At 43.9% G+C, this 13192-nt stretch overlaps 1 protein-coding gene across 1 annotated transcript; it reads left to right on the forward strand.

Annotated features, from left to right (window-relative positions):
• The first annotated feature begins 1709 nt into the window (after positions 1 to 1709).
• LOC144943466 (uncharacterized) lies at positions 1710 to 9039 on the forward strand. Its single transcript, XM_078870920.1, has 3 exons — positions 1710 to 1885; positions 2652 to 2877; positions 7448 to 9039. The coding sequence occupies exons 2-3, from the start codon at positions 2691 to 2693 to the stop codon at positions 8146 to 8148; spliced, it is 888 nt and encodes a 295-aa protein (XP_078727046.1). The 5' UTR covers positions 1710 to 1885; positions 2652 to 2690; the 3' UTR covers positions 8149 to 9039.
• The last annotated feature ends 4153 nt before the right edge of the window (positions 9040 to 13192 follow it).

The raw sequence follows: 13192 nt of genomic DNA on the forward strand, positions 1-13192 counted from the left end.
ACTTTCAGGTTTCAATATGCTATTGGAGTCACTACCAATGATGTTTTTAGATTTTAAAAAAATGCAAGCACCCATGTAATGCATTTCCATTTATCTTGCTTAATTTTCACTGTTTAAGAACTCTTACCATTCATTTAATATATTACAGCCGTTAGTCATGCCACTTGCAGGATGGTAGGATGAAGTCCTCCACACGTCGTGGGTTTATTGGACCATACTTCACTATGCTGGTCAATGCAGGTTGATGAAGGGGGTGGGGATGTGCAGGAGCTACCCTTGCCAGTTTCATAGCACAGCACACGAACCACTGCACCAGGTATAGGTATATGCAGCACTGCACTGCATATCCTGTGTATGTAATATTAATGATATGTTCTTCCGTTTTATTTAACCCATTTAAATCCAGTTTTCATTTGCAAAGTGCATTTTATTTTACCATGTTACAAATGTCGATTTAGACTAATTTAAGTACTGTACCTGAACAAATTGCATTTATTATTTACAGTAGTTTATTCAACTCTACATGTATACCTGCAACGATAAACTTAATGAAGATGTTATATATAATTCCACTGGGACAAGACATCGTGTTTTTTTAAAGATGTGTAGTTATATTTTATGGAAAGAAATTATGCAACACCGTTGACGATTGTTTTAATTGCCTCAAATCGCGAGTCCTTCCATGTGAATTGAGCAGCTCAAAATCGCGGTGGTACATTGTTGGGATATGCTGGTTTCTTCTCGGTGACCCAATAAGTACATGTAGCATGCGTGTAGCAAAAATTTCGCACAACCTCGCAATTCACGGTCACGATTCGACTCAATAACCGCATGGGATTTTCTGTTTTTTTCTTTTTCTAACCTTGTGGTGAACGTAGCGGCCTCTCGTGGCTGGAGGTCACTTAAACCAATTACACGCACCACATATGCGAGTCAAAATCTGAACTCTTAACACGTACGCTTCGATGCGCATATGCCTGAACTTAACAATCGGACATAAATTATGGCAAATAGCCTGATGAAGCTGGTTGTAATCACCAACCAAACGTCGTACTCAAATTGTGAAACACACCGGTGTGCTGAAGCAATCACTAATGGGCATGTTTTGTTTACGTGACAAACCTTACTAATTGGCTGTGTCGGGTAGTGGCGGGTTGAACGACACATTTATATTCACGTGATCTTTCCCCCCCCCCCCCCCCCAATATGAATCGACCAAGTGACGCATCCTTACAACACCCACAGAAGGCAGTGGCGTGAGCAAGACATTGCAGGGGCTGCGCCTTAACCTAAACCCAACGGTGCTTGTAGCTTAACACCGATTAAGGGGGGGGGGGGGGGCAGGCTGTGGTGTGACGGACGAGACCAGCCCGTGGCCACGAAGGGCCTCTCGCTCGGTGTTAGTCGTGACTCGGGGGGAGCTTAGACGGCGAGCAGCATCACGCAGAATCAGAATCTGATTTATTCATACTCGATGAATCCGAGGAGCTATAAAGCGCTTCATCACAGATGTCCAAGCGGGGCGGGTCAGAACGTTACAACAGCAACAACGAACAATACAAAAACACGAATATCAGAGTCGGCGTCTGTGGCGGCGGCTATAACCGGACCCTCCTCCCCGCGCCACCCCCAATATCCCCGTGCGTGCGTCTCACGGGACGATCGAGTCAGTCAGTGGCGGGGGTTGGGTTGGCGGGGTGGCGCAGGGAGGGGAGACGGGGTGGGTGGTGGGCAGCGGTCGCAATCGCCACGGACCGCAGCTGCTTGCCGCTTCGCCTGCCGGTCGCGCGCACAGGAGGGGCCGGTGGTCTCCGTGCCGTGCTTTACGCATGAACGTGCAATCGTTGTTAACGCGTTACGGACGACTCGATGTTGGACGTGGAAGGTGACACGCATCGCGACTTGTTGGGGGGGGGGGGGAGATACCGGCACGAGCCGACCGTGATTTTGAACTGTGGTCCCCAGGAGCGTAGCGATATTACTAACGGGGACGAAATAGCGCAAGACACAACTGCAGCAACGTGGCTTTCTTCGTGTTAATTGGCGCGCGAGTTAATTTGGGCGCGCGCCGAGGAGGCGCCACGTCCTTTTAAAGTGCATCAATCGCGACGCGCAGGAGGTCCTCCTCGTCATCCTCATCCCTCCTGCCGGTGCCACTGCTCCTCCTCCTCCACGTGTCTCGCCACACTCGCGTGTCGTCGTCAAGCAATAGCTGGCGGTGTTTATCTCTCGCCCCCCCCACCTTCCCTCTCTCTCTCGCTCTCTCTCTCGCATCAGCCCCAATCGGCGTTCACATCAATTAACTTTCACGCGAGCCGCTGCAAATCGGCGAGCGCACGGGCGAGGGAGTGAAAATGAATAAATAAACAGACGGAGATGCCGCCGGCGCCGGTGGTGGTGGGGCGAGGGAACAAGTCACACAGACGACTCCTGTCGCAACACCGCTGAGTGCTCGCACTCGGCAGCGCGTGGTGGTGGTGGTGGAGGAGCGACTTGGACATCCCTGGACATCGAGCTTTTACAGCCCATTCGGCGGATTCCTCCAGTATACATACATATTCTTATTTCTCAAAGCGGAGGACACACACACCTATGCACACACACCCACCCCCATCCTCCTCTTCCACCACACCCCCCGCTTCTCCCTCCAGTCCCGGGGCTTGGGAGAGAGTCGTTCACGAGGGTTGGGGATGACGGCCTTTGGACACGGCGGGGTCCCTCGGCCGGACAAGGTGGACCAGGCGCAAGCGCTCGCCCGCAGCTGCGCGGGGGGTCCCGGCTTCCAGCAGTGCGACCGGGGCTACGCCACGTGCGCCATCCACACGCACGGCAAGTGCTGCAAGCTGCACTGGAGCTGCCACATGGGGTGGTGCCACTGTGAGTCTCACGCGCGCACCCGGGGTGCCACACACACACACGCGCACTGCACTACACGATCGACGCGCACTTCACTGCACACACCCACACACACTACACACACACTACACACACGCTACATACACACACCGCACCGTGCGTACACAATGCACGCGCGCTACTTGTATTTATGTGATGAATTTTTGTTCGCACCGTACGTAGCTAACCGCACCACGTCCAGTCTCCACGCGTGCACGACACACACTGCACGATACACGCCCGGTACCGTACACCGTGCCGACACTACCCACACGCGCACTGCATGTCACACTCAAACGCACACCATATTAGCACGGTTGCCTATGTACCGTGCGAAAGAAGTTCAACATACACATAAAGGGTTTCCCAAACTTCAGTCCTCGCGAGCCACCACGCTACAGCGTCCCGCGTTCGCCAAATTTCTCTCCATTCAAATGCAAATTTACTCGTTCCACGCTGCACGCGCCCGATAATTGTTAAACACGTGCCTTACGTCACGAGCAAAGCAATTAACGCCGCGTTAATAGAGCCGATTTCAATGGATCTTGAGAGACAGTGTGGGAGTGTACACTTGTTCCACGTGCGTATGCACACACGTGGAACACGTCACACCGATAAGATTAATAGCTAAGTGTGTCACGTGAGACCTGTTTGACAACCATAGGGCGCGTGTAGCGTGTATTTTGAATGTGGGGGGGGAAGTAAATTGGTGAACTCGGAAAGACAGCGTGGTGGGTGGCGGGGCCCTGGATTGGAGTTTGTCAAACCCAGCACGACACACACCACACACGCGCGACATTTCCCACCCGGCATACAGTTTACACTCACTACACACTCACACTAAAAGCCGTGCATACACACTATACACCTCTTCACGTACATCTAATTTTAGAAATGTGTGGCAAGCAGCGGATGCGCGAATGACTTTGTTTTTTTTGGTTTTGCACTCCACTTGAAAAAGAGTTGTCGAGTTAAGGAATGTGTGAAGAATCCAAAGCGTGACCCCGTTGGAAAGAGTCGAGATTCATTGAGACTCCCGGGGAGGGGAGCAGAAATCTTGACTATCGGCATCGCGATATCAGTTTTGCTTCGGGTTATTTAGTTGTGGAGCACCGCTGATAGTATGCAGCACCATACCAACACAATCCCTCAAATGAACGACTAAAACAGCAATCGGGGGGTTGTCGAGACCGAGCGATGGAGTGGAAGCTACAGGAGGGTGAACCACGCTTCCGCGGAGGATAACGGACGCGTAGGTGGAGTGATGAAATCCGCTGACGTGCGAGTGGGAGATGGATTGCTACTTCCCAGAACCGCAACGGGCAGCTTGGGGAGGCTTTCATCCAGAAGTGGGTTTACAAAGGGCTGTAAATTCACTCTTAATTATTTCTATTACTGCTAAATCAGCGACTTTTCTACATTCATTGAACAGAGAGTATAGTCGGCTAATTGCCAATAGGCTCGTGGTGTTTTCCCATATTTTATAGGTGAAATAATCACAAGGAAAGTGGTGAGCAATAAAAGGGTTGCAGGTTGTTCGAGAATTCACCAATTACCTTTATCGCTCCATGTTCATGAAATTATTAAATTCATGTATTTGTCAGTCATTGCCAAACACCCATTTATAAAGAAGAATGTATGTACAGTTGGAAAATGTTCAAATTTATATTCTAAGGGAATGTTCGTTTCTAAGATGTAAATTGTCTTGCAAAACACCTTAATGCACACTTACTAAGTCACACCATACTGTTGATTTATTTCACTTGTATCATGTTTATTATGGGTCTGTCCTGCTGGTATCATCAATGTCACAATGACCCCACACGTCTTAAAGCATCTGGTTTATCAGTGCTATCCTGCCTTCGTAAGTGTTGAGATTTTCCTGAGTTACAATTTGCATTATTTTTATTGAATGGTGTTCGTATCGGTTTTTTTTAGTCCCTAGCTTAGAATGAAAACTGCATACCTCCTCGTTCATGTCTAGCAGAGACCTTGGGTTGACTCCTCAGCAAAATTTGTTTCTAACGACGGCAATGGTTTTTTTTACCTGCCAGAGAGATGATTGACTGATTTGACGTGGACCAGAATTTCATATGAGCAAATGTAAATTGTGAGTCTGTTGCTAACGTAATAAGTTAAAACTGGAATGTGATAAGGTGTGCTACAAATATCTATTGGTGGCTTGGAGCTGGTTGTTGAAGATCCCACATTCTCACAGAAAAAGCTACTTTCGTCTTATCCATAAATCAACCCTCGTTGACTTTCCACAAATTTGAACGTGCTTTTTTTTTTTATCAACCCTGAATGGATGAATGGCTGAGTAAAAAGAAGGCACCTGTCGAATTGTTCATCAAGTACTCTACTAACGCAAAGTGCAATCCTATCCTGGTCCACTCGTTGATGGAATATTTGGACATTCAAGATACATTCTTGGTGGGATAAAACAATGTCCATGTCACTGGCAGAAGATGGCTTCCTATTGCACAATTTGTCTGGAGAGGTTTTTTTTTAACAATCGCAAAGAAGCAGAAGAGATGGCGGGCTTTATGTTTCCTCTGAACAGTGCACAGCTTTTGATAACTGACATAGAATGGAAACGGCATGAAAGTGGTGCGTTTCAAGTTGCAGCTCGCAAAGCTTGTACCAGAAAGTCACGCACACTACGGGAAATGCAGTGTCGGTGGATTTGTCCTCTTCAGATTTGGATGGCTACAATAACACACTGTACGCATTGCATTTACGAAGTTACAGCACGATGTATGGCTTTTTAAATATATTTCATGTTTTCACATTTGTGGATAGCACATTAAATTATTATATCGGTCATATAATACATTTGCTTAATGTGGCCTGCGCTAATTATTTTAAAATTGTCGAGCCAAACCATTTGCAAGTGGCCTTATATTGTAAATAAAATGTAAAGGTGATGCTTAATTTAAAAACTTGAATGCTTGAAGGTTCAGGATATTGGTTATAAGTTATTTTCCATTGGTTATCGCAAATCATATTTCAAAAAATCAATAGTCGTTGTGTATGCCTGCTTATCTTTCAATTTGCATATCCTTTAAATAACTAGTTTACATGTTAATTTGTTATGATTGTGAAGCACTGGTTAATATTTATAAGTAGGCTTTCTTGACCAGTATTATGATTCGTAATTCGTTTGTTTTGGGTTAGATCGTGAAGATAGAATTCCAATCTTTAGCTATAACCCTCTCCCGCCCCACAGAACCAATCAATTAAGTTGATTTTATTTGTGAAATACTGGATGAGCAGCAATGTCACAATACCATTCCATGTTTTGTTGGAATGCTTGAACCACACAGCTGAATTTAAACTAATCAAGGATTGTTCTTTTTTATTTTTCTCGGTGTAATCTCTGTACGGCAGCAAATCGCAACTGTTCCGTCAAACAGGCTGCATTTTAAATATAATCAAAACTGTCATTATTATCAGCCGTTCACCAACTGATTTAAAGTAATTACATTTTTTTATATTTTTCCTAGATTTTTCTGTTTGCAGTTAGTCACTTTAAGATGTTTTCTTGTTCATGTTTTTGTTTTCTGTTTGTTGCGGTTGCACCCGATTCAATAGCCGAATGGCTCACAGGGCTATACCAAATAAATGAAACTGAAACTGAAAGATAATGCTTGCAATGACGTACATACTTATTAATTGAGCAGCACACTTGGACTATGCGGTATCAATTAATAAAAAGGCGAATGAGGTTAATATTTAGTGGGACGTAAATTGTTGAATGCTTGAGTCATTTAATGAACAACAAAATACCGAACACACCCTTTATCATATAGGCCTCTGCAGTTACCTGAAGTGATTGTGACTGTATTGTTTGTTGTGACAATCTGACCCGCCACTACTTGACATGTATGGAAAAGAGCTTTAGAGCTCATCGGATTCCTTCAGTATAAAATAAATATTCTCATGTATGAACACGTCAGTCAATCCACTTTGCACCCTAATGGTATGGAACAACTCGTGCAATCTTATTTCACTATTGTCCGTGGCTATTATTTTTTGACAAAAAGAAAAATATTCCCCATCCAACTTGCATACAGAGTGTGCACAGTTGCATATAGCATTCTCTGGATGCGTTCACGTGCTCCGCTGAATGACATTTTGCCAAGCGGAATTCCGCTTAAATCCTGCGAAAGAGAAACCAATTCTGCGTCAAACATTGCATTCACTATCGTCGCCTTCGTCGTGCTAACGATGTGAGGCAATCAACGAGCAGTTTGTTCTCTTTAAATGTGTAGGTATGCTTCCTGCCACTGGTATTAAAGACAATAAAGCAGTGACGCAACATCTGCAGAAACACACCGACTTCGCCGACAACGAACAATATTCCGGAGAAAACAGGAGCGGCATCTGATAGCGGACAAAACACCACGGCCTTCCGTGACCAAATGGCCCTGGAGCACTTTACATTTGCAGGTCATTAATCCTCGTATCGATTCTGTAGCACCAACCCCATTATCCCGCCACCCCCCCACACACACATGTGTCACGGTCCCCTCTTGCGCGTGACCTGCAGGCAAGTACGTGTACCAGCGCATGACTCCCGTGGAGCAGCTACCCAGCACCGTGGTGCCGGGTGGCATCACGCCTGGACGAATCCCCGCGTGCTCGCTGCTGATCTCTCCTTCGAGATCCCCTTGCGGTGCTCGGGCCACGATGGAGGGTGGTGGTGGTGTCGACGCTTCTAGAGCAGCGGCCGGTGGTGGTGCTGCTGCTGCTGGCACCAAGCAGGCGATTTTAAGTGAGGGCTTCAAGATCAGGCGCGTGAACGGTACGCTGTGCTATGTGCAGCACCTGCTGCTCTCCCCACGTTGCACCAGTGCCTATATGGTGTTGGATGGTGGCTTTGCGGACAGTACTCCTATCTGTGGTAGAGGCTGGCGTCAGCAGCAGCAGCAGCCCCTTGCATCGCTGATCGTCAGCCCTTGTTCGTCTCCGTGCTCTGGTAGCGGTAGTGCGGGCGAGTCGGCTGACTCTGGAATGCCAGCGTCTCCGGACTCTGCCGAGGAAAAACGCAGCGACGCTGAGGAGGAGACCGAGGGAGAAGGAGATGAAGATGATGGTGGTGGTGGTGGCGGCGATGCAAATGATGATGATACCTGCAGTCTGCAGACTCGAGCAAGTGGTGTGGGACTTGGTGGTGAAATGCCACAATTGCGAGCCAATAGGCTGAGAGGCATATCAGAGGTTGTTGATGTGATTGAAACGACTGTGTAGCTTTTAATGTATGCACAAGACGAATGCGTGATCTGCGCATTTCATAACTCATTTAATTGGCACGCTTTAAAGAAAAAAGTCGGTTCGGCCATCAGTAACACTTTGTTGTTATCAACCAGTGTGTAAGTTTGAAAATTGTGCAAACACGTAAAAATATTGTAACCACACATAGATCCGTTGAAACATTTATAATAGGTATTTATTTGTTGCCTTCTGTGGCCATGTTAAACTACATGCACACTGTATAGCTGTCAAACAATAAACGCAACATCTGAAATCGTTCATTTGATTTGTTGACGTGGCAGTGCTCATGCTTCTGTATTCTTAATCAAATTGCGTTCCTAAATTAAACGGTATAAGACATAATGACTCTTAATTGCTTATCAAGATGCGATATGTCAGGATATTGAAAACAGTGTCCATATGCACGCTCCAGTCGCCAATGCGTGGCCAGTGTTTTCTATAATTGGTCTATTGCAACAAGAGTAACAAAGAGAAAATCGGGTTAGGAGTGAGTCACATTGCAGCCTGAAATGGGGGATGTATAACGCACATTAGTTGGAGTGTTCTATGTCATGGCTTTTGTGTTCAAATATTGATGTAAATGATTGCCGGTCATTGGTAGCGGCATGGGAATCGTGGTCATAATGCTGCTTTGAGCCAAAAAAAGTGTAGGGCTCAGCCATGCAGTCTCATTAAACCCCATGCGTCTACTATGGCTTTCCTTTTACGCGAGGGAAATAAGGTTCTGGGCAAAATGCTGTTTCTATTTACCCAGCCCAAAATATGTACGAATGAGCACAGATCTTTACATCCAAAACATAACTTTCACTACTATTTTTCCAGAAGGATGAAAAAGATTAAGGACAAGTAAAGCCTGAGTCTAGTCAAGCATGGTTATCGTTTCCGTTTTGTGAAGAAGCATTCATTAAATTACTTATATCATGGTATGCGTGTACATGAGGCAGTGTAAATGTACAAACTCGTGAATAATCTACATGTAATGTGTTCACAAGCAAAGGCGTTAAAAGACAAATGTGTGATTTATTGCTCAAGCCACTTACTGGTGGAAGGGCCTCCACTGGGAGACATCCACTCTAGAGGGTATTTTGTCTGACTCTCCCACGCTGACCCAGATGTGTCCAGAAAGGCTCGGTTTATCCACGGATTTTTTTTACATTTGTACTTATTGTCATTCTTCTTCTTTCGTTTTGCTGATTGTAGATTCAGAGCACCGTACATTCAGATGGTCAAGCCAGATAACTGTGTCAGGAGCAGAGGAGTGCATTACTGTGATGTCTCCTTCGTGTTTGGATCGGGCATTACATAGTTATATGTTGTATACATAGTCTGTTCTGGATGACTACAGTCATACACTGAAGAGTTTTTAGTTTTCCATGTGTGAATCAGGTATCCGCATCTCCTTCCATGGTTTGTGTGGATGCAGTTTAGGGTGGTCCGAGAGCTTTGTGGAATATTAAACCCAGGGATCTTCTGCTTTGGGTCTTTTTCACGAGGTGTTTGATTCATAGGTCTTTTGAACTCCATTCAGTTCTCCAAGCTTCATCGGGGTTGAATTCGCATTGTTGAATGTTAAAGAACCAAGAATACAATGTGGATTTCAAGAAGAGGGAAAAAACCCACAGATAACTTGTGTAGTGACGCAGTCAGAGACACTAGGAGTAGGAGGCACTCTATTTATTATCGCCTTCACAGGGTACAAGGGTAACAACACTTTCAGTCAGGACAGCTAACAGACTGCCTGACTGACAACGCCAAGAAGGTGAAGACGGTGATGAAGACTCCAGCAGCCCGACGGGATTCCACTCCAAGCAACAGCCCCGAGCCTTCGCTCGGGGTCCTCTTTTATCCTCCCAGCGTGGCCTCGCTCCGCCCCGGCCACGCCCCCCTTCTAGAACCTATTAGTGAGTTCCTCACGTGACCCCTCTCTCACCTTTGCCCTACATCCCTCTCTCTGGCTGCTGCAACTGCAGATCCCCTTCTCTGCCAGCAACCCACGCTATGCTATGTCGTGACCCATTCCATGGCAGTACACTTGTAACAAGCTCAACGCGGTAGGATGGTAAGCCCAGATGCCCTGTTTCGTATTACGTCGAGAGCAGTGTATTTAAGGGGGAGGGGAAGAAAATGAAAAAAGGGAAGGGGTGGGTGAAGCCACGCTTTATCCCACCACACGTGACCTGCCGGCTGACTAACTGTGGTGGCAACCATATTCTTGGTTCTTTTGGTAAAGTCACGTGGGTAGAAAATAAAAATAACCATTTATACTGCTCGGTTTGACAGGCCTGGGGATATATTTGAGCAAGACATGTCACTCAACAGGAACTCATTACAGATAATGACATATTTGTATATACACTGCAATTAAAGTAGTTAGATTTTCTAATTATCATAATAGTTTTTTTTTCCTCTAATCATGCCTTGATTTACTTTATTAATTTAAATGTTAATTATTTTTAAACAGAATTGGCAATATAGGGTTTTCAAAGGTGGGGCTTCAATAAAAGTCTCAAATTTTAATCGTGTAATTAATTTTGTATTATGTCCTCAAACAAATGTAATCTTTTTTTTTTGAAAAAAATGTGCGCATAGTATGTGCTATATAGAGATAGGCATTGTGCATACTTTGAGTTATGGACTACTATAGCTGAAATAAAATGCATTAAATGTTATCTCGTAACATCTATATCTGTGCCAAATGGGGTCCATGATTTTAAATCTTTGATAATGCTTGCTAATATGTTCACAGACATGTGGAATTTGTGCATCTTCTTCCGTGCTCGCTCACCATTCGCATGAGAATTGTGAGGAGGCCCAGGTCTATGCTTGTCACCGGTTTTGCGGGAACAGTGGCGATGCAGCGTTCCTTCTTGGCATGGCTCCCAGGGGATGAAGCGGGCAGAAAGCAATTTCCCATAAATATTGAATTTACTTTTTAAAAACCAAACATTTGAAACATGCTATATGAAGTGAAAGCATGGGGGGGGGGGGAATAAAATAAAAATCTTATTCTTTGTTGGCAACAGAATTTTTGCGTTGCCGTATTTTACAAGCACACTGCAGGTAAAAAAGAAAATCATAGTCTGTTGAATAACTCTAATTATAGACTTTTCCTTGGAAAAAAAAAGATTCTATATTTGGTCAGCTAGTTTAAACAGTTTTTTTCTTCTTCTTTTGTAAGATCAGATCATACATAAAATATTTAATCAAAGATGGGTTTCTGAATTTTTTAAAAGTTTTTTCACATAATTCACTTGCGTATTATGTCTGAAGTGGCCACTAATGGGGTTCTATTGCATAGAAATAATGCCACTTGTTTATACATCTGGAAGGGACACATTTTATCACGCAAATATTGATACATAGTAGTGGCTTGGTTATTACGTCGCCAAAATTATCCTCCATATTATTTGTCTTCATGGTTTTCTTAGGCAACTTATATGTGCAACTTAATTGGGGTTTAGGCCCTTTGATTCTAGTTGTAGCCAAAACACAAAAAGCGAACTTTATATTTAAAACGGTTTAATTAAAATGCTATTTTTCTACAACTGAAGGTGGTTCTGTTGACTTTGACTATCCATGATTAATAATGATAACATGAACAGCAAGAAATTAATAAATGTAGAAACAAATACATGTACTGGAATGTCTTAGTGCAGCAACAAACAACTATATAATTTCACCTTCGACTTCCATATAATAAAAGTTGCATACAGATAATGTTTGTACAAATGTTAAGTAAACATTTAACTTATCTGAATGTGTACATTAACCGATGTAGCAGATAGAGCTTGTATAAGCAATAATATAAAGCTTAAACATTGTGAAATGTTTGGGAACATGATTGTTGTCCAATTTCAGAGGAAGCGATTTTGCATGATTACTTCGGATGAAAGTTACCTCGCGGCTTTACGCCTCCACGTGTAAGTATAGCACGTTTATCACAACTGGTGACGATAAAACTACACAACAGAAATTGCTTTTGATTTTACCTCCTAGGTATTCGGTTAAACAGCTGAACAAAAACTAGCTTTGCCAATTACAATACTTCGTTCTTCAATCACAATAGATCTGTCAATCCAGCATACGCGATGGCAAACGGTCATACACATTATGTGCTCAGGCGATTACCTGCAAAGGGATTTTATTGTATAATCAATCCATGTGCACCTTTCGAGTGAGGTAATACAGTACAGTGCCTAAATAAGACTTCAAGTAAATGCAGTCTCGGTCAAGATCCGTTTAACGACACACTCCCAGTGTTGCACACAGCTCGTACAAACACGGGACAACTTAGTGTACAGTTAAAATAATTAAACAATAAATAATTTGCAATATGTAATTTGAACAAGGCCCCTTCAAATGGAATGTATTATGCCGCGATGTTAAGGCTCCTTGAGAGTAATCATAGAAAATGTTATTCGTATGAACGAACCTGCTACCTGCCAAATTACAATGTCCTGTATGTCGATGCTGTAATTACAGCTAGATGAGTGAATGGGTTTTGTCAATTTTATGTAATTTCATATCGTTAATATGTAAAAGCGCCTCTGATTATGCAAAGAGGCTTGCTTTTTTTCATAATCAAAAGAAATATGCATTTATGCAAGTAGCATTGCACCAAGCAGTCAAATAATGAGGCCATATCCAGTCTTAATGTCATGGTTCCAATTTATGGGACACATAATTTTTCAGAAAAATACTTAATTGCATATTTTGTAAAAAAAATTAATCAGTAATCCTTTATTCACATTGTATTGGTTCGGCAGTTGAACGGGCCTTAACTGTTGGCGTATTTCAATAGTAAATGGAATACTTATGTGTTCAGGCTCATCAGACAATGTTCCTTCATTATATGCCAAGAATAACTACCATTTTGGTCGATGCACTGGATGAGAGGTTTCTGAAAACCAATGCTTGTCTGATAAAGATTGTGGGAGATTAACGTACACATGAATATGCATGTTTGTGTGCACTGAATGTTAATGGTTTGAAAATTGCAAAATGATCACAGCAACCTGGG

This window comes from Lampetra fluviatilis, chromosome 2 (assembly GCF_964198595.1).
Source record: "Lampetra fluviatilis chromosome 2, kcLamFluv1.1, whole genome shotgun sequence".
NCBI lineage: Eukaryota > Metazoa > Chordata > Hyperoartia > Petromyzontiformes > Petromyzontidae > Lampetra > Lampetra fluviatilis.

What these genes read in the sequence shown, in the direction of transcription:
- LOC144943466 (XM_078870920.1), top strand. Translation starts at nt 2,691, where the DNA reads ATGACGGCCTTTGGACACGGCGGGGTCCCTCGGCCGGACAAGGTGGAC. An exon ending in CCACATGGGGTGGTGCCACT is followed by an intron (nt 2,878 to 7,447) that starts GTGAGTCTCACG and finishes CGTGACCTGCAG; the next exon opens with GCAAGTACGTGTACCAGCGC.